General features: G+C 48.6%; 1 protein-coding gene across 1 annotated transcript in view; it reads left to right on the forward strand.

Annotated features, from left to right (window-relative positions):
- LOC119454178 (uncharacterized) overlaps positions 1–22,722 on the forward strand; it is a 51,724-nt gene that overhangs the window by 17,581 nt on the left and 11,421 nt on the right. Inside the window, exon 5 of the mRNA XM_049667965.1 lies at positions 95–228. Coding sequence (XP_049523922.1) covers positions 95–228 — 134 coding nt within the window. The remainder of the gene's footprint in view (positions 1–94; positions 229–22,722) is intronic.

Genomic DNA, 22,722 nt, shown 5'->3' on the forward strand with positions numbered 1-22,722 from the left:
GGGGATTCATGTTGCGTGGAATCGGAGCCACATTAATGAGAGCGCGAATATTAGGAGCGAGTTTATGTTGCGGTACCTGTGTGGGTTTTTTCAGGAATAAGGTATCCAAGACGAGAGAGGATGGCGCAACCCTGACGGGTTTGCCTAAGACGCTGGAGCTGACTGTTGTGCTGGGCCTCGAGCAGTACGGTTATGGTGTTGTGGACACCAAGCTGAAGAAGGCGTCGTGTAGAAGCGTGAGGAGGCAAGCCGAGAGCCGCCTTCACCGCCGTCGCTAGAAGGACGTCCATCTTTTCGGTTTGAGTAAGCGTGAGATTATGATAGGGAAGGTGATAGGTGAGCCGACTAACTATGAGAGCTTGTACTATGCGGAGGGCATCCTTCTCGCGAAGGCCTCTCCTGCGATTGGTGATGCGGTGGATCATGTGTGTAATTTGTGTTATCTGCTCAGTCAGAAGGCGCGTAGTGTGTGAGGCCTTGTCATCAGCCTGAATGTGGGGGCCTAAAATGTGCAGTCGAGGTACCTGAGGGATAGGACGGCCATCAAGGAACAGTGAAATATCAGAAGAATCGTCGGTTCTGCGGCGCCGCTTGTGTACCACTATCAACTCTGACTTTTCGACTGAGCATGTAAGGCTCCCGGTGGCAGCTTAGTCTTGTACAACACATGCAGCTTTCTGGAGAGCATCCTCAATGGTTCCGTCTGATCCTTTGGTTGCCCAGATTGTAATGTCATCAGCGTAAAAGGCATGCTGGATGTTGGGAATCTTGTGTAATAATGGGGAGAGTTTCGGAGTTTAGCCATAGCCAGATAAAACAGGGTGGGAGAGAGGACCGAGCCCGGTGGCGTTACTCTGCCTGCGAGACTTATAACTTCCGACCGGAGGTCTCCAATCACAACAGTGGCCGTGCGGTCAGAAAGAAAGGCCCTGGCGTAATTGTATAAACGTGCGCCGCACTGCGAGGAAGCGAGATTGTCGAGAATTAAGTCGTGGGAGACGTTGTCAAATACTCCCTTGAGATCCAGGGCCAGGATTGCCCTTACCTGATTTGAAGTGGGGCTATCCAACAAGTCCTCCTTAAGTTGTATCAGAACGTCTTGTGTAGAAATACCGGGACGGTACCCGAAGAGTGTATCCGGAAAAAAGTGAGTGTCTTCGAGAAATGGCTGGAGTCGGGAGAGTACAATGTGTTCGAAGAGTTTAGCTACACATGCAGTCAAAGATATAGGTCGGAGATTCTGGAGGGATAGCGGCTTGCCAGGCTTAGGAATAAGGATGATATCCGCGTGTCGCCAGTCCTGCGGTGGCCTGCCGTCGTTATTCCAGTGTTCCTTGTAAAAAGCAGTTAAATGCTGGATGGCCTGGTCATCTAAATTACGTAGAAGTGTGTATGTAATCCCATCAGCCCCGGGTGCTGTGTTATGCTTAATGTTCTGCAAGGCCGCCCTAACCTCTGATTCTGTAATTTTGACTTGGGTTTGGATTAATTTTGAATTTTGGGTTAAGTCGGGGTTCATGTCTCCGGTTACACTTGTGCCAAGCCTCGTGCTACTCCTCGTATCGTTGACGAGTGTGAGGTCCATGTCCTCAATAACTTTGTGAAGCAGGTTTCCCCTGGGGTTGGTGTGCTTATAACCCCAGAGGGGGTGGGCTGCATTGAGGTCGCCCTCTATTAGAAGCGGATGATTGCCTGCTGCGTGCGTGGCTTGTTCCAAAACCTGTTTGAGGACCGATGGCGTGCTTTTCGGCCGACAGTAGGCGTTTAGAACGAACACGGAACCCTCCTTCTTTGTTGCCTGCGGGATAATTTCGAGCAGAATGGCAAGCGGTTCGGATTGTTGGAGATGGTGTTGAACGGCCACTAGCTTCTTACTAACCAGGGTGTGAAGGCTGTCACGGTGAAGGGTGTGAAGGCAGTGTGTCTTCGTCTCTTGCAGTGCGATGATTTCAGGTGGTCTTGTTAATGTGGCGATGTATTGTATCAGCGATCCATGCATGTTCTTGTAGCCCCGGCAATTGCACTGCCACACCCTGGTTTCGCCTGGGGAGCCCCCGCGTTTACTGCATATATGTTGAGGAGGAGCCATCTTGGTTATTAAGGGGTGGTGATGCGTGCACCAGGTGGGGTTCTGCATTGCTTTTGCGGGGGGTTACGAATAATTACAGCCGTCAAGACCGTATTGTGGAGATGTCCAGGGAGCCCCAGATGGCATTGTGCACATTTGACACGGTGCGAAGGTGTAAACGCGTTTCTCGCGTTCCTTTACCTCTGTGCCATGCACTTGCAATGTATATGCATGCTCTGAATCACCTCCCGACGAGGCGTGCAAGGCAGTAGCGGCGGCGGCGGCGTTGGCGGCAGCAGCAGCCAAGAATTCGAAGGAAGAAACAGAGAAACCTTCACTTTAAAACTGTCCTAATGGTTCTGCATCTCCCCTATGGCTATTGAGTTCTGCGGAATTGGACAGGTGAGGTTTTCATTACAACGCAAAAAAATTGCGTCCCCTCGACTATAGCACTATCCTACAAAGGAAGCCGATTATCAATTAGAAAGCTAAATTGACGAATGATTTGGCATCGCAGTGTTAGTCCATTTGCATGCCATTTATAAAACTTCTTTACCTTGTATATTCCCGCTAAACTTAATTTCAAGGAACTGATTAATGGACGCATCTTTCTTATTTGTCGTTGTGCGCACATTATCACATTGTCGTTTGAGGCTTTACACAATTTATCAAGGTCTACACATCCTGTCTGGCCACTGTAAGTTTTTGGCAGATAATGATTCTCGACTACAGAAAAGCTACTGCAGAAAAACGTTAACCGTTTATTAATGAATGTTGTCTACAGGCAAAATACAAGAGCAAAATTTCTTGCAGAGTTTCTGTATTGAGTATAAAGTTCTTGGCTAAATCTCAGCGGCCAGCACTAAGTGACAGGTAGCAAGCGTTATTAGTTGGTAATTAGTATTAGTCAGCGTTATTAGTAAGGGTGAGGGAGCAGAGGTTGAGCATGTGACAGGCTTTTTTTAAACCACGTGCATAGAAGACAGACTGATGCAAGATCTTCCGGCTACAGTGGTGTCACACAAGTGACACAAATGCATGACACCACATGTCATGGAAATTAAACGTGCACCTATGGATTACTTATGATGAAACGTGTGACTGAAATTTTCAGAAAAACCATAGGTGCCTTCACCCTGCTACATGTATTGCTAATACAAAAGCACATTCTCTTTCGGTGACGGTCCTGCTGTTGAGTGGTTTAAGATCTACCTCACTCAAAAGATCACAGTTTGTTCAAATTAATAATGGAACTTCTAGATTAGCCCTTGTGACTCATGGCGTATTTCCGGGTAGTGTCACGTAACCTCTTTCATTTCTCATTTAAATAAATTACTTGCCTGCTACGTGTCATGTAAATATCCCTATTTTTGTGGATTATTCCATCTTGTACAGTGTAATTCATTTTTATGATGGTCATGAAATTCAAAATAATGCTCTAGGGTCTCTTTTTATTTGGTGCCAGGAGTGGGGGCAGACCACTCTACATGCAGAAAAATAGTCGGCATTAACAATATATAGAAAGAAAGAAATATCTGTGATCACTATTAATCTTAATGACACACCTCTGACTTGGGTTTAGAGCACAAATACTTGGGGTAACATTATCTCATTATATCCGAAGGAATACGCTTGTTGAAAACGTTACATCGAATGCACTATAGTGACTCATCCTGAGAATGCGCCTTCGCCTGGAACCACGCGACACAAAGCTCTTGGCTTATCGCACGTTTGTTCGAAAAATATTTGAGTATGCTCACAATGTTTCGTGTCCTTTTATTTACCAACTTATTGACAGATAAGAGGGATGACAGAGAAAAGCGTAAAGGTTTATTGTTAATTATTACAATGTATAACCCTCACCAGCTACTTCACTAAAGCAAGTTGGTATGATAGCCTTACAATATCGAGCTAAACTAGCCCGACCGAAGTTTTTGTGTCAATTATTCTATGGTGAAATAAACAATGACACAGCTAAAGTTATCTCTTTATCACGTATGAGCTATATACGTCAACACCCTCCTACCATTGTTGAACACCGGCGCAACTCGAACTGTTTTAAATACTCCTATGTTATACGTGCAATAAGAGAGTGGAACCAACTGTTGTCGAGGAAATGATCCGTGCACAACTGCACAAATATGGCGCGGGCGTCGTACCTTGATAGCGATCTGCGACCTGGGCAAAGTTCACGCCCGCGCGGGCTTCATCTGCAAAACGATCTGCGATGTGGACAAAGTACGCGCAGAGCCGGTAGCTTCGTATGCACTGTGCTTACGAAGTTTAGTTCGCGTTGAAGCGAGACACGCCGCCAAGGCCAATTCGCTCGCGGCTGCTGCCGCGCTTCATGACTGCGCCATTTTCACAGCGAGCTTCCACCTTCATCGAGCGAGATGTGTTTATGTTTACCTGCGCGCGCCTGACATCATGCATGTTAATTTAATTATTACGCGAATGTTTGCAAGTTTACATGGCTGATAAAGCTACTATCCTTATTTCGTATAGCTGTCAACTCAATTGCTATCGGAATTGATGCTTTGCCTTTGGGGCGAAATGGCGACCTTTTTTGAGCTCTATTGATTTCTCTGTATTGTGACTTCGCAATTCTGTCTCAAAAATGGTGCTACCTTTCTTTCTGTTGACTTTGTTTTGTTTTGCTTACTTTTGATGCTGTTCTCGATGTACTTACGTTCTTTATATTTCTCTCAGTTGAGTTGAGATGATAATTATTGTAACACTTTTTTGCATTGTGTTTCACGTGCCCGTATTATATCTTCATCACATTGTACTCATATATGTGCCATCCCTGCTATGATCTCGTATGAGACTAGTAGTATTGTTAAGTAAATAAAATAAGTTACGCTTATTGGTCTTCTTTATGTTGCGTTTTGCATATTTCACGAAAAAAAAAACACTTTTCCATGTATTTATATGTGCTGTCTTTTATCTATTACCATGCGTGCCTTCCCAATATGATAATACTCACTCTTTTTTGTAGACTTGGGACGCTAGGACACGAACGTATGTATTTTATGCTTTCCTTTTAAACTGTATTAATAGGTGCTGAATTTAAAGAGAGAAAGTTTACGACTTTGTTGTATTGCCACGAAAAGGTTGTACATTTGTTAGCTTGTACGAGTGCCACATGTTCCTTTTGGATTTTAGGAATCAACGTTAACGTGAAAACAGAACCTATAGGACACTGTGAGATTCTGACAGTGACAATGTCATCAGCAACCTTCTGTTTTCAGATGAAATTGTCCATTAACCAACTATGCGGACGAATTGCAGCAAATAATTCAGGACCTTAACCGAGAAAGAGTAACAGCAGGGTTGAAGATTAATATGCAAAAGACAAACGTAGTAGTAGTAGTAGTAGTAGTAGTAGTAGTAGTAGTAGTACACATTTATTCAGCCAAAAATTGCAAGCCGAGCATATCAACCGCCTGCGCGGCAAGTCTACGCTGTTCTTCCCCTTCAGCGCCAAGTCAGTCGAGCCAGGCGGTGATGAAAAAGGAAGGGGGATGACATGAATGCGATTGCTGAGCAGCGGGGAAGTAGAAAAGGCAATGAGATATGTCTGCATATGTAGAGGGGCAGTTGGCAGTTGGGACAGCTGGGGTCGAATCGATAGCGAAGAGAAACAGACGGGAGGGGTTAACCAGTGAATTCATTTGGACATGCCGCAGAAGGCGAGCCTCCGGCACAGTGAGTGATGGATGAGGGGGAGGGTAGAGGCGCTTGTCGAGACGGAGCTGGAGGTAGACTTCCTTGATGGTGCGGCGCAGGGTGAGTCTCCCACCGTCCTCCGAGGGCTTGGGCCAGGGGATCAACGGTGCCCGGTTAGAAAAGTCACGGGCGAGCTTATGGGCCAGCTCATTGCCGTCAATCCCTGAACGCCCAGGGACCCAGCGAAGGAAAACGGTGGAATGCTGCAGTGCAGAGACCACTCGTTCGACCTCCTTCTGGAGTGAATGGGGTAGTGTGCGGTTCTGTATGTGGTAGATGGCGGCTTGGGAATCGGAGTATATTGTATACTCTGGGAGAGAGAGAGGAGAGATGGAAATGATTGTACGGCATGGGCAATGGCAAGGACCTCGAGAGAGAGTGCATCCGGAGGGTGTAGGAACAACCCGCTGGTGTGGGTTTCAGGTGCTGATAGGAGGAGATGGTATATAGCGTAGCCGCATTAACCTCGGGGAGCCACGAAAGAGGCATCCGTGTAGGCTACTGCTTGGGTAGTAAAAGGGGGGAGGATATGGTACTGCGCTGCAGCGTGATGACGGCTGGCATGCAAGACGGGGAACATATTGGGCAGGAGCGGGAGGATACGAAGGTTGGGAGCCAGGCTGGATACAGGAGAGTTAAATGTGAAAACGAGAATGGGGGATATACCCGCCTGGGCCAGTAAGCACTGACCCTGACGACAGAGCCATTGCACTGACCCAGATGAGGACAGAGCCATTCGCGCAAGGGTCTTGCCAATGCACGACGTCAGGGAGATAGGGCGAAGCTACGTCTTCTTGTTCTTTCTAAGATTTTACGTGCCAAAACCTGTTCTGATTATGAGACATGCCGTAGCTGAGGGCTCCGGACTAATTTTGACCACCTCGGGTTTTTTAACATGCTCTACAACGCAAGCACACGGCCGTTTTCGCCTTTCATCTCCACCGAAATCCCGCGACCTCGTGCTCTGCAGAAGCAACGCGTTAGCTGACTGAGCCATCCCGGCGGGTTTACAAGGAAGCTAAAAAAGGCGTAAAAAGTGCATTGAAATGATGTATAGCTTTTATTCTCGTTATGTATCTGTGTTTAATTTGCGATAAAGTTCGCAATAGATAGTTTTCATATCACGTCACGGAGAAACCGCTCACTGTGGTGGTACCCAAACACGGCGAGTACGCTGACACCAGTGCACCGTATTATCACGCGCACAGTTTTCCTTTTTGACGGCGACTGTTTTTCACCGGTTTACCACTGTTATTGCTGTGAAGTTCGATGCAAGAAGCGTCTGGCAGGCTATTATGTTTCTTGATGACGCCGCTTCTCGACCTTCTAGTACCGAAATATGGCGTCCATGATGACGTCGGTGCAAACTATCTATATTTAAACATTTACGTAGATCCATTGTGGCACGGGAGTTGCTATGAATGTAGTGATAGTGAGCCGGCAAGATGACATGACTGAACGGAATAAGAGACACGCAATGCTCTTATTGAGCAGTTAGATATAACCGCTGATTTCAGCGCATTTCAGCGACGAGGGTTAATCCCTCCAACGAGGATTTAGACAACAGTATTGAGACACTCAAATATGAACTTGGCAACGTTCCACACGTGCACCCTATCAAATGAGGCTAGCTTAGCAGGCCTATTTGTGTAATTATCAAGCATTACCTGGGATATTATTGGCCTTAGTGAGCCTAGAAGAACTGGTGAGGCTTATACAGTGCTGACTAACGGCCACGTACTCTGCTACAGAAGTCTTGCAGATAAGGGAGAATTCGGGATAGGAATTATAGTCCATAAGGACATAGCGGATTGATGAATTCTATGGTATTAAGAGAGGGTAGCAGTCGTCGTAATAAAGCTGAATAGGTGGTATAGAATGAGGGTAGTACAAGCCTACGCCCCAACCTCCAGTCACCATGATGAAGAAAGAACAGTTTTCTGAATATGTTGAATTGCCGTTTAGAATGGCGCCACCTCAGTATACTGTTGTCGCGGGTGACTTCATTGCACAAGTTGGGAAAAAGGAGGCTGGTGAGCAAGTAATTGGCAACTATGGCAAATGATTCTACGAACACTAGAGGAGAGATGTTGGTAGAATTCGCGGAAAGGAATAGGCTCCGAGTAATGAATACCTTCTTGAGGAAGCGCAGCAACAGGAAGTGGACCTGGAAAAGCCCGAATGGAGAAACAAGGAATGAAATAGATTTCATACTCTCTGCCAATCCCAACATAGTGCAGGATGTAGAATTGTTAGGTAGGGTAAAGTGCAGTGATCATAGGTTAGTGAGGTCTTGGATTTCTCTCAATTTCAAGACAGAAGGAATAAAACTAGTCAAGAACGAACACGTCAACCTGGACGCAGTAAGGGTAAAAGCAGGCAAATTCAGGCTGGTGCTCGAAAACAAATATGCAGCTTTAGAACAGGAGGATGACGACAACATGAAGGTTATGAATGAAACAGTACTAAGATGATCTTAGAAACAGCAATTGAAGTGGGAGGTAAGGCACCAGTTCAACCAGTAATTAAGCTCTCCCAAGTAACAAAGGACCTAATAAAGAAAGGACAAAACGTGAAAGTGTCAAACTCGACACCAGATAGAAGTCGCTGAACTGTCAAAACTGATCAACAAGAAGAAATTAAGGAATATTCGAATATATAACGTGGAAATTATTGAGGAAGCAATAAAATGTGGACGCAGCATGAAATTAGTGAGACGAAAACTTCACATAGGACAAGGCAAGCTGTATGCACTGGAATATATGCAGGGTAATATCATCAACAATTTCGATGACATAGTAAGGGTAGCGGAAGAATTCTATACGGACCTATACAGTGCCCAGAGCAGCGAAACTACCTTCATTCGAAGTAGTGATGAACAGGAGACAGAGGCTCCTTCTATAACATGCGATCAAGTTAGAAGGGCCTTGCAGGGCGTGACCAGAGGAAAAGCTGCTGGAGAAGATGGAATAACAGTCGATTTAATTAAAGATGGAGGAGATATCATGCTTGTAAAGCTTGCGGCCGTTTATGCACAATGTCTCATGATTTCAAGTCTACCAGAGAGCTGGAAGAGTGCCAACATTATACTAATACATAAGAAGTTGGACGTTAAAGGATTGAAAAATTATAGACCCATTAGCTTGCGTTCAGTATTGAATAAAATATTCACCAAGATAATTTCCAACAGAATCAGGGCAACACTTGATTTCAGTCAACCAAGAGAACAGGCTGGGTTCAGGAAGGAAATCTGCAGAGTACAATGAACCTGTCTATATGGATTTCGTAGATTGCGAAAAGGCATTTCGAAGCAATTTCTAAAGGTATGTACAAGCTGAAGGAGTTCGGAGTGTTCGGCAAGGGTTACTGTCGTGGCGATGGAAATAGAGAACATGTCACTCGATGACTGTTCAAGCATTGAAAGGGCGAGGAGTTCATTGAAGCCAAGATGGAAAGACCCGTCTGGCACGGTAACAAAGAGCGAAGAGTCAAGCTATTCCATGCGGCCGAGACATTCGCCGACAAGCAACGTTACGGCGCAGAAAGTGAATTGTACACAAAAATATTGCTGATGCCGGCGGCAATTTCAAGCATTACAAAAGGCAATGGAACGGCTTTGCGACTCAGAAAGATGTCGGATGGTGTAAAGAAGGACTGTAGCATCGGTGACGGCACCACAGACTGGGACAAGGGCAAAAGAGCCAGGCGGAATGTCGGTGTCCTCACGCACGACTTGTTAAGGCTGCTGATCAAGAGCGTCGTGGTATGGTGCGTCACACAGCGGCGAAAATTCAAATTCAGCTCGTGCGCAGTCGACGACAACATTATGAAGGGACAAGAATTTCCACCCAAGAATGACGTCATGTGAGCAGGCAGGAAGAAGGATAAACTCGACAATGTACCAAACGCAGTGTAAAAGCACACAGACAGTACAGGCTCCGAGAGGTGTAACGTGCTGCGCGCTTGCCGTATGAAGCGAAAGTCCACACAGCGGCTTGGCCCCCTTGAGCAACGAACGGCAGAGTTTGGCGGCTATAGCAGAAACGGCGGCGCCAGAGTCCTACAAGCGCAGAAGTCTAAATACCTTCGACAGATTTTTCGACCATGTTAGCGTGCGAAGAGCGAGGACTTCGGCAGATCGAAGATGGCGCAGTTCTTGCCTCGTGAACTGCGGCACTTAGTTTTCCTGGTCGGAGGGTCGGAAACGCATTGGGGATAGCGATCGTCGACGAGGAGTAGGGAGTGGTGCGACGGAAATTTGGGGAGGTCAGAAGAAACATACCGCTGGGAGGAACTCAGGGCTGATTGGCGCTTGGGCTGACTGCCATATTCGAACGGCCGGGCAGCGTCGGCGGAAGTTTGAAGGCGACGGTGGGAATAGTGAGCGACGTTTCCTGGCGTGTGACAGGCGTAAGAAATTGGAAGATTGTCAGGCGGCCGCCATGGATTGCTGACTGTCGGCTAGGCCCAAGAAGCATTAGGAGCGCGGGGTGGTGCAGACTGTTGAAGGATTGAGAAAGGCGGCTGGAGAGGACTAGACACTATCTCTGCATAGGTAGGAGGCACGGCAACAGGCTGCGCTGCCCGCACATACGTAAGAGGCGCGGCTACAGGCTGCATTGTCTGCGCATAGAGAAGAGGTGCGGCCACAGGTGGCTGGTGGTGAGCGACGGGAACAGCTTGAGTGACCTCTTCGGCAATGACAGTGCGGATCGTTGTAGGAAGACGATAGAATGGCTCCTGAGTGAAGAAGACCAAGGAAAATTGACGGGCAGCCTCCTCGCGCACGAAGTCTTTAATCTGCTGAAGCAGTGGAGAGTGGTCGGAAACGGCAACGAGACTCCACAGCGAGTCGTTGGTCGACCGAGGCTGCTGAGTCACAGTACGTTGCTTCTCGAACTCTTCGTACCTCTGGCATAACGTGACCACTTCAGAAACGGTGCGCGGGTTCTTGGACAAAATCATCTGGAATGCGCCGTCATCGATGCCTTTGAGAATTTGCGGAACATTATAAGCTTCGGGCATGGCGGCGTTGAAGCGTTTACAAAGGTCGACGACTTCTTCAATGTAGCTAGTGAAAGTTTCACCAGTCTTCGGTGCACGGGAACGCAAGCGCTGTACAGCGCGTAGTTTGCCGACACCAGGTCGACCAAACACTTGAGTGAAAGCCGTCTTAAAAGTCGGGATGTCGATTTCGTTGTTATAGAACCAGAGTTGGGCAACGCCAGTAAGATAAAATATGACGTTGGTGAACTTCACGGCGTCGTCCCGTTTGTAATGCGCGCTCCCTGTTCATACGACGTAAACCAGTCCTCAACTTCGGTGTCATCTGTACCGATGAAGACCTTCGGATCACGTGGCCGAGAAACCCCGGTGCAGATGACGGACTGGGGCGCAGGCGCTGGTGGGTTTGTGTTGTCGGTCATAATGGGCGGAAGCTTTCGGGTTCGAAGCACCATGCGACGCGTGAATTCCAGCAACCTCCACAAACTGAGAAGCAGCGTGGGGCACCGTCTCCAAAGACACCAGCGACCAGCAGCGCGAGCAGAGCGGGCCGAGCTTTGGCGATGCCGCTGGATGGAGGCGCGTCTTCTTCTTCACAAAATCGACTGTTATTCCATCTTCTCCTGCAGCTTTTCCCCTGGTCATGTCTTGCAACGCACTTCTAACTTCATCGCTCGTTATAGAAGGAGCCTCTGTATCCTGTTCATCACTACTTCGATAAATGTAGCTTGGCAGGTCTCGGTACTGTATAGGTCGCTACAGAATTCTTGCGCTGCTTTTACTAATTCTCAGGCGGGTACCTGCCAAGAAAGTAATTTAGTGGCTTTGAAAAGAAAATTTGGTACATTTCGGTCTCGGTGGGAATTGAAACCAGGCCTCTGGTGTGCGAGAAAATCACGCTTCCCTTAAGTCACCCTACTCCATTGTTCTGGCTTACGGTTAAAGGTTTGCCTAGTGTGTGCTTGATTGCACACGTTACGTCGCAGCCATCTCGCTGACTAAAGGTATAGCCTAGTGCGTGCACTAACACGCTGCACTTTAGGTACCAAGTCAATTTTTCACATGTGACATTCAGGAGGTCGCTTTAGTTCCACACGTGCACTTCCCATTGCGGCTCGTTATGTCTTTCAAGAAGTATAGCCCCGATTGTATAACTTCATGTATTTCCAAATGTGCAGCAGGCTTTCGCCTTCTTGTGTTACAAGAGTGTAACACCTGCCGAAATCTTTTCTTGACTTTCCCCGCTACTTGGCAACATTAGCGATCGTGCAGTATAGTTTGTCCGACATCATTTTCTGAGTAATAAAGAGTGCCTGTTCCCAGATTGTCACTTTATTTTGTTGTGCTATTTAGAATTACCAAGTCCTGCTGCTCATAAGCATCAAGCAATTATTTGTCGTCGTGGTCCATATAATCATTCAATTCTTTAGTGAGGGTATGCATATCACGTAGTGGCAATACTAATTTTGTTTCTTTTCAGAACTTTTTACGCAGAAATAAGGATGAAACCATATAGTGTGTTCCTAGAAGTGAGGAATACAAGTAAGATTTTTTACTTTGTTAGACTTGACCGCAAATGCTTCAAGGTCATGCCAGTATATGTCTTAGAATAATGTTTCCTTTTATATTTTTCATTCACGATAATTTTTGAAGGGATTTCTTCCAGAAAATATGTTATACATATTTCGAGGGTACATTTTCAATTTGAGACGAAGGAAACAACACAAATGTAGACAACCGATCTTGTGTTAAATCAATTTGCCGTTAAGACATCCTGGTGGGCTAGTTTGTTAGTCATGATGGAATATGGCTGCACACTTCTAAACAAGGACGTAACTCAGGATGAACAATCATGTGTTCTGTAAAGCGCTTATTTTTGTACATTCTATGTGACAGCCTTGTTTCGAAGTGAGCTTCCGTGTTTCTTTCTATTTCTGGTGTTTTTTCCACTCAGTTTCGGCCGTAATGCATTCCAGTAGCAAAGCTTCAAATAATTAAAACGATTGCTTTTGGGATTTCATATTATCTTATCTTTAGTGCAATTGTACTGAAAGTTGGGTTTTTTGCTCTTTGGAAAACTGTCATCAATTACACCACAGAAATATAACGAAGATAGAAAAAAATGATGGCAGAACCCATATCACGATGTCTGTCGATGATAATGCGTTAGCATTCAATCAATATAGCGACGCAACCTATTGCCAGCGTCGATACTAGACTTGTTTGAAGCGTGAAATGCAGCGCGACTCCCCCTTCTCGCTTGCCTACCAAAGTCTAGAGTGACGGTCGCGAAGTCTGCGCATGACTTCCCAAATGCGTGGTGTGCCGGTGAGGGCGAGCACTTTGAAACGTGTCTATATGTATACTGACACGTGTACCTGCTTATTTTCTCACGCGACCGCATTTCGCTGCCTAACAAATGTTATCGCGCAGCGCAGGACGCGCCTGCATGTATCGAAAGTTTCTCGAATGTTACCGATAAAGCCCCTATATTTATAAAAGTAGCGCCATCCACTTCCCTCCTCCTCCGTTCCACTATCGCGCTCGGCGCGACCAGCGCGATCGAGGCGCGATATCGACAGTGGCGCCGGCCTGCGTCGGGCCTGCCGTGGCAGACGACAGCTAACGCGCTACCAGAGGAAATCCGAGGAAAACTTCGATCGCGCCCTGCGGAGACGTTTTTGAGGCGCGATTTTGCTTCGTCAGTCAGTAACTGGTCTTAATAATGGCGTTTTGGAAGTAGCAACGCGACGATGCGAGACGGCGCAAATATCAAGTGTGCAGCAAGCGTTTGCGCACGCCGGATGGTAAACAAAAAAAGCCTTTTGCCCTCGCCTTGTCAGTTGCGGCAACTTAAGGCGCAGCAGCATGCCATCACAACGAAGTTCTTGTCCCTAACACGTTTGATCCGTTTGTGCGTACAGCACTTTCGTCGCACAGGCCCGAGAATGGCAGTCGGAGCGCGCTGGAAAGAAAAAAAATATACAAAAGCGCGACGCGAACTTCCACGTGACACGGATTGGCCAATGGGGGAGCGGAGGAGGCTGGGGCGACAGGAGGTGGTTAAGAGAGGGCGAGGAGGAAGCGCCGGGGTGAGCGCGGTGGCGGCAAGATCTAAGAATGGCGCTACTTTTATAAATATAGGGGCTTTAGTTACCGATGGCTCGATCTGCCATCTGTTGTCACCGAACCTTGTGAAATCTGATTGCATGTATGCGGGACGCGAATTGTGCAGCACTTCCTGGAAAACACGCCGGCACCAGTGATTACTCTGGAACCTTCGATACTCATGTATAAAAGCCGACGCGCTTGAACCATAGATTTCCGACGATCGCCGACTATGTTCGCCGCTATCGTTGTTCTTTTAGCGTTGCTGATTTTTGAGGGCACAAGTTCCCCCAGTAAAAAGCTAGTTTCGTCATTCACAGCAGCTACACTTACAGCCCCTTTGCCGCAAACACCAATCGTGCTGGAGCAGGGAGCCACCAACATTCCACGGATAAACATTTGAAGACCCAGAAACTATCTGGAAACATACTAAGAGTCGTTGCTTTCAACAACTGTAACTCCGACGACATGCTGCAGCATGTGTAGTTCGCCTTTGAAGACGCTGCCAAGACGCGGTTTGAGAACCGGCAGTCGGCGCTAACGACATGGGACTTGTTCCGCAATGGTTTTGTGCAGGCCTTTGCAAGCGTCGTGCATAAGGAAAGGGCAGAAACTCTGCTAGAAACCGGAATGCGGCTGCCAAACGAAAACTTTGCAATCTACACGGAAGAAATGGGACATTTTTTCTGCCTGTTCGCTGGATTAATTCGGAACTCACTACTAGAGCACTGCACGGGCCGATTTTTTCAACCCGGCCCGGGCCCGTTCTTACGTTGAGCAGCGTTGGGCAGTTTGATGGCGAGACCCGGGCCCGGCCCACGCCCGGAAATTATCTACGTTACCTGCCCGTCCCGCCACCCCTTTACCCTAGGTCCGAGCCCGGCCCGAGACCGAAAAAGATCACCGAGCGGAATTAAAAAAATAAAATGAGGAGATTGAAAGAAATTTATTCTTAAGGCATAAATAAATGGCATATACAATTATGAACACCATTTGGGCGGTCTGAACGCAAATACCAGCGCGCGAAGTAGTACGAATGACCCTGCCGAGCAGTATCGCCAGCAGTTTCCAACGGCGCAACCTTGATGCGGCCCAATCCACTTCTATCGCATCGCCGCCATAGTATTTTTCAACGTCGGGCGCCTCACGGCAATCATGCGCCGCCCCAGCCGCTCGTCCCACTCAACCGTATTCTAGTACAATATAGCCGAAGCACAGCCACGACCGGTCGCGAGCGCAGCGCATGGATGGAGTAAAGGGAGAAAGTGAGCTTCTCGTTGCTCCATGGTGCAGCGTAATGCGCTGCTGCTAGGTGGCCGTTTGAGAACATGCGTGCAATCATGGATGGACGCAGTGCCATATTTCAGTCGCATGACGAATCTTACCAGTCATCGTTTTACCAATTCGCCGTTGAAGAATCAGCAAGTCGTGAACGCGCTTGCACCGCGCTGAAAGCATTAATTCCATTGATTTAGGTAAGGAACACAAAGGCATCCTTTGGTTTGAGACAACTTCGGTCTTTCTGGACTTTTACATTCTGTTCAAATAGTGAAAAATGCGACGGAAGAAGAAAATGAAGTACACAGGAGTAGCACTGCTATAGCTTCCTGCTGCCCCGGGGCGACAGGTTTTTCAGAGTCGAGACGCGCGAGGATAACTCGCTGCACGTTACATGCACACCACCAGAAAGTCCGAGCCCGGCCCGGGCCCGCGTCAATGTACCCGAGCCCGGCCTGGGCCCGGGTCAAAAAGCACATGCAGTGCCCGAGCCCGGCCCGAGCCCGTGAAAAAAGTGCTCTACCCGGCCCAGCCCGGCCGGGCCGGGCGGGCCCGGGCTTTCGGGTAAGCACGTGCCCGTGCAGTGCTCGAACCTGCGTGCACCTGGGGTTCAACCATGACCAGCCCACCTGCGAAGGCGAAGTGGTCACATGATATAGGAAGACTCAGAATGGACGCCGGGGTGCACTACGGGGCAACAGGTGCCGAAAGAAGTTCTCGCAGGTACCGCTTCACTGCACGGGCGGAGAGTCAAAGGAAGTTGCTTCACCAACATGGACCGCCTCGGCGTGGCAATGAATGGGCACGGAATAATAATATGCTCTTCAATGTACGTACTTCAAAGTTCTTGCATGTCACCCACATCAGTTCGTTCCGCCATGGCCGGGCATCACCGTCGTAGGTGGCCCATCACGATATGGCATAGAACAAAAGTTTTACAACTAAGCTTGAGTTTAACAAAATATTCCTTTATTGGCACAACTATAAATATATCATGGTAATATTGTTACAGCAGCACCAAGAGTAGCGCCAGTCCGAAGTGGACGATTTGACGAGTAGAGATAGAATGGGTCTCGTCAGCCATGTTTTATCGTTGCCTCTCTTGAACACACTGTGAATACCCCTATATATGTGACTTCCGCAACGTAAAAAAATTCTGAAAGGTGCTGGGTACCCTGGAGAAACAACGAAGGAGCTCCGCAGCGGTCGTCTCTTCGGAAACGACAACATGACGGATGAAACAGGGCCCCAAATATCGCGGCCCGCAACAACGCCTACAATCCCGACGGTTGTCCTGGCTCAGCCGCGGGATCCAAGAACGTTCCGCAGCACCGACTGCCTTGACGTAGAAGACTTGATCGCCACGTATTAGCTTGTAAGCGCCCACAAGAAATGGTATTCCCCGATTATGTTGGCTAACTTGGTCTTCTACCTACAAGGCACGGCGAAGGAATTGTATCACCACCACGCGGAAGAGCTTAACCACTGGGACACGTGCACACAGAAGCTGAGCAACTTGTTCGGCCGTCCCGCCAGTCGGGAGAGTGCTGCTAATAAAGAACTAGCGACCCGCTTCGAAACGTCCGCAGAATCGTACGTCTCTTACATCCAGGATCTTACCTTCAGGCTTTCTGCCGTAACGCCGACAGTGAAATGCCTGAGTCACGCAAGGTTGGCCATGTACTGAAGGGGATCGCTGACGATGCGTTCAACCTGCTCATGTGCAAAAATTGTGAAACGGCACAGGACATCATAAAAGTGTGTCAATGTTTTGAGGAGGCTAAGAGCCGCCGCATTGTAAAGCCTTTCGCACGTCTGCCGAATACAACTGCGACATCCTCTTTCGACGACAGGCAGAAATGTAGCGACCATCATCGGACGACTTGACGCGAATAGTGCGCCGAGAACTTGAAGCCATGGCTCTTGCAGCCTTTTAAGCGCGGAACACATTAGGAGCACCGGCTGTGTGCGCCTAATGTGTTATGCAGTCACGTTTAGAAAACACAAGCGCAAAACAGGGCCAAAACATTGCAATACCAGCGCAAAAGCGGGTACAATTTTACTAGATTCAGAATAATATAAAATGCAGGAATACTAAAGAATTAATTGAATTATTTACCAGAAAGTCGTTATTATCGCTTCTAACACGCCCGGCTGATACCGGCGCAGCTCAAAAGAGGGCGCCACCACGCTTCTAACCAGAGCTTGAAGTCTTCCTGCTCTCGTAGTGTGGCGACCACTGTAGCATGCACTCACTCACGCACACTCATATGTTTATATATATAAGCGAAGCGTTGAATAACAGGATCAGGCAGTGAAACAGGTCAAGGAATAGAAGCCTGCACAAGTTCACGAGCAGGAAGCTTCACGTTCAGGTGCTGTGCTGTGCCAAGAATCTTAGTCGAACAAGAGTGATGACCGTCATGTGCAGTGCTTCGGGGAAATGCATGGAGGCGTACACCAATATCATGTGTATATGTTTCCTGTTTTGTTGATGCCACATCAACCGATTATTTGCGAATAAATCATTAATAAAAAAGTGGAGAGTTTGAATTGTCCCGCACAAGGCAATACTAGTAAAAAAATGGATGCCGCAGTGCTACCGTTGGCGCGCTGAGGGTGGTCGAGCCCCTCTTTAGGAAATTGAGGAGGGGCCGCTGTTGATAGATGTTGACAACGCCGACAGCGTCGACACAAGACAAGCACAGGATAAAACAAGATAAACAGAAGGAAAACCCAAGTGAAACACCGGCGAACCACTGCTGCGCACTTCCGCAGCATTCACGCTGAGTGGAATTGTATTACCGCTGAGTTTACCATTGCATTGACGCCGAGTTTGTTTAGATACAGAGGTTTATTTGAAAAAAGGCAGAGATGAGAGTTGCTTCAATAACTGTCAGCGCTATGAGACGCCTGACAGCTGCTGGGACGCTGTTTTTCACGGCCCAGTGATCCGAACAACTTGCCTACAGCACCATTTGTGCAGGCAATAGTGTGCCAAGAACTCGCCAATCTGGGATTTCAGTATGCATGTGCTACTGCCGCTCCGCAGCTGTCTCGTGCTCCTTGCCCGTAGACTGGTCAGCGGTGTCCTGCGCGCTACCGAAATCCAGCCGAGTGGTCAACCGCAGACGATCGGCCAATCGGTTTTGCCTGCCGACGTATCGGTCACGCTGCTCGCCATTGTAACAACCGTCCTGTCTCCTCCCCTCCGCAACCGCCATTCACCAGTTATTATCGCCCCCAACAGAGCCAGCGTCGTTACCAGCCTCCATTTGAACCGCAACAGCCAAACAATGACACTCGTGTCCCTAGTCGTCATTTCGACGTCACCAGTCCCGTTCACCTCCGGCTCGTCGACCATGGTCCCTATCACCGCAGCCTCGTCGCGTACCGTCGCCGATGCAGCCCCGAAGCCTGTCTCCGGAAAACTAAGCAACACAGCTCCCGGAGGTGACGCTGCATTGACGACTCGACCACAACACCCTCTGATCACTTTGCCGACCAAACAGAACTTCATGGACGTTGTAGTCGATGGCGTGAGTACCCCAGCACTAATTCACACTGGCGCGCACATATCCGAGATGAGTGCCCACTTGCGCCGACGCCTGAAGAAAATTCTCAGTCCCGCTGCATCACGCACCCTCCGTGTCGCCGACGGCGGAACGACTACCGTGATTTGTATGTGCACTGCTCGCATTGGCATCGCGGGGCACCTAACGACTGTTTTGTTGGCCATTTTGGAACAATGCCCTTACGACGTTATACTCGGCTTAGACTTTTTATCGTCCCATTCAGCCCTCCTCAACTGCTCTTCTACTGTCATTCAGCTTGAACTACCCATCGGCTGCTTTAGTCCACTAGTCATACAACCACGGTTATGCTCTCCCAAAGACATCCGCCTGTCGTCTCAAGCCACTACATACATCACTGTGATGTCGTTTCTATCTGTTCCTGGCGGTGTCTATGTGCTATGTCCCACCGCTGGCATATTGCTTGAAAAGGATTTGGCCATTCCCCATACCGTGCTCACTATTACAGGAAATCAGACCTAGCTCCATCTGCTTAATTTTAACTCCTCGAATGAAATTGTTCCCAGGAGCATGTTGTTGGGTGACATTTTGCCTGTCAACGATTGCGAGATATTGTCTTTTAACGCAGCAATGCCGTCGCCCTCTACAGGAACCTGATTCACCGTTTCTCAAAGACGAACTTAGCAAGGTGATCGTACCTGACCTTCTTCCTGCAGAAGCCGCTGACTTCCGCGTCTGCTGACAGCTCTGAAGATGATGGGCATGACAACGACTCGCGTCCTGACCATTTCTGATTTGCGCGACATCCGCACTGAACAGCGGCGTGATGACTGCTTACGTGTTCTTATCGATTGTCTCAATTCTGTACATTAGGAGCCCACGCTGCGCATCTTCGTGCTCCGCGGCGACGTTCTCTAGCGTCGCAGCTTACACCCTGAAGGACAAGATTTTCTACTCGTTGCACCACGCCATCTCCGGAGCTCAGTTCTTGAGCAGTTGCATGACGCCCTACTGCAGGCCACCTCGGCGTTTCGCGTACGTACGACTGCGTACGGTGCAGCTTCTAATGGCCAGGTTTTTACGGCTCTGTTCACCACTACAATGCCGCCTGTGCGCTCTGTCAGCCCCGCAAAAAGCCTGCTGTGCTGCCCGCTCGACGCCTTCACCCCATCGTTGTGCCCTCCGCACCTTTATCTCGAGTGGGTCTCGATCTTCTCAGCCCTTTTCCGACGTCAAAATCTAGCAATAAGTGGGTGGTTGTCGTGACTGATTACGCGGCCCGGTACGCGAGCACGCGAGCTTTGCGCACAAGCTGTGCAATTGAGGTTCCGCATTTCCTTTTACATGACGTCATCCTCATTCACGGCGCATCCCGGCAGCTCCTCACTGATCGTGACAAGACCTTCTTGTCCCGTGTTGTTGAAGACCTATTTCGCTCTTATTTTTCCGAGAACAAGCTTTCTCCCGCCTACCACCCGCAAACAAACGCAGGTTGACAATCGCAGGTTGACCGCAGGTTGACAGAAATGCTGTCTATGTACGTTTCTGACCACCACAGTGATTAGGACAGCACGTTGCCTTTCGTTAGCTTCCCCCATAATTCGTCGCGTCAAGAGACCGCTAGCTTTAACCGTTTTACCTTCTGTTCGGCCGTGACCCTACTTTGCCCTTTGAAACACTACCTCCTTCCTCGACGAACACTCCCACTCAATATGCTCAAGACGTCTTAGCCTGGGCTCACACGGCGCACCAAATTGCCGGCTACCGGATCACTGAATCTGAAGCCGCACAGAAGATCTGATACGAACTGAGCTACGAAGATTCGATGTGAGCTACGAGATCGTTCCACTGGACTCGCGTGTCCCCACTGACGTTGTACATGTGTCCCGGCTGAAACTTTACTTTGCCCACAGTTCACCTCCATTATAATTAGCGCCGAGACAGCGGGGGTAATGTTACGGCGCAACCAAAAGTAACGCCCGTCCGAAGAAGACGATTTCACGTGTAGATGTAGAATTCGTCTCGCCAGGGGCGCTATGCAGGATGCGCCGAGTTTGGCGAAACTCGGGATCTTCACGAGCTCTAGCGACGCCCCAAGATGAAAGAACTAATGTTAGCAAGACAAAGTTTGTCCGTTGGCACGTCTCCAGTTTCATTGGTTTATCTAGATTCAGTCTGGGTGGCTATCATCTCTTAGGCGTTTCCATATGGGCGGTCGACAAACTGGGGCTCACGTGATCATACGGTCGGTGCCTTCTTTCACTTGTTTGTCGTTCACCGAGTGCATTACAGGCACAAGCAAGTTATAAAATAAATGCATTTAGTACAATAGTATTAGTCACATTAACGTGGGTTATAAGCATTTTAAAATTTAGAAGATGTGCACTGAATGTGTATTAGACTAATTTGCCGTTTAACACGTTTCGCGTTATACCACGAGGGGACGCTCGCCCTCCTCTTTCTTCCTATTGATTGGATTCGCGCAGCTCGCTACGTGCTTGCGCTACTTTTTCCGAGCCCAGATCGGTGTGCACTTGGTTTTCGCCACTAAAATCGCTTGTTGCTCCTTTTATTTCCTCTGGATTGAATTGGTGTGGCTCGCTACGTGCTTGCACTCCCATTTCCGAGCACATATTGGTGTGCGCCTGGTTTTCACAATGGGCTTTCAACAGATCTCTCGTTGCTCGCGCTAAATAAAGGTGCGAGGCGAATGAGCGTCGGCTAGCGTAGAAGTGGTTTGCCACGCGCTTACCGTGTAAGCACCCACGTATGCCGGAAAGCACTCATACAAAGGTCAGAAAACAACGCTTTATTTTCGTTTACTTTGTGATGCACCTTCATACTGGCTAGCGCCGAGCGATGGCTTCTAACAACCGCAGGAAAGAGCCTTTGTACTGGGTAGCCCGAGCGATCAGTGGCTTGTAACAAACGCAAGAAAGGGTCTTTGCAGCGTACCTGGCCGTTAATTGACTACCACAAAACCTATACCAGGAACGACTCCAGCAGCAGTGCAGTTACCCTGTAAACACCGCTGACGAAGTGGCGATTCACTTTTTGACAATAAATTTCTTTTTTTTGCGTTTGAACGCCTGTGATGGGGCCCACAAACTTCACGCGGTGGTTGACTGTCTCTCAGTGCAGATTGAGGCTCGCCTCGTTAACATCCACTAAATTTGGAATACAGTTCTATGCGGCCCATTCGGTACTGCGATTAATAGCCCCCGGTTGAACATTGGCTGCAATAATGGCTGCGTCTCGTCGGTCGACTATGAAAAGTCGCAGCACTCCTGTGGTAGCGCAGGCCATGCCGAAGACCCATGGTGCACGATCTTTTAACATTGCAGTAATTTTGGCGGCTCGGTGGAACGTTGTCGCCCTTCATCAGGCGGTCTCGATTGTACTTTCGCTTGCCGCGAAAAGCACTCGCCAATTTGCACTATCTTCTCGGGGCTCACGAGTGGAGGTTGCGCCAGCCGCTCGTCCATCACGACCTCATGGGCGTAGTTCTTCCAGTGGGCGATGGCGTCCTTCGATAAAGGAAGCAAGTCACTGGCCATCTCCTTCAACAGCCACACGTCTACGCTATTGCTCACGCAGTACGTGAGCCAAAACACTTGCCGCATAAAGAGGTGGACGTCCGTTGGCGAAGTAACTTCTTTCGCCTGTTTGCCCGTACAGTGCAGCGGTACCGTGTAACTGCAAAAACTGCTTTCGGCACATTGTTGCACCGGAAGGCAGCTTAGCGTACATTCTGAGTCTTCCTGTACAATGTGACCACTACAATGGGACCAACCAACCTGTGTTGGTTGGTCCAATTGTAGTTTTCCTCGGCAGCCAAGTCACACCAGTCTGTGCTCGGAAAGCATAATTTGCCCGCCACGCTGTCTCCGCAGACGAGAGCCTTCGCCTAACGCTACACAGCCAGCACACTGAAGTATTGGAAAGGCGAAAATGACGCTGAAGCCCTACGTCTGTCATATAGATGAACGGGTCCAGATGGAC

The sequence above is a fragment of the Dermacentor silvarum genome, chromosome 5, assembly GCF_013339745.2.
Source record: "Dermacentor silvarum isolate Dsil-2018 chromosome 5, BIME_Dsil_1.4, whole genome shotgun sequence".
Taxonomy (NCBI): domain Eukaryota; kingdom Metazoa; phylum Arthropoda; class Arachnida; order Ixodida; family Ixodidae; genus Dermacentor; species Dermacentor silvarum.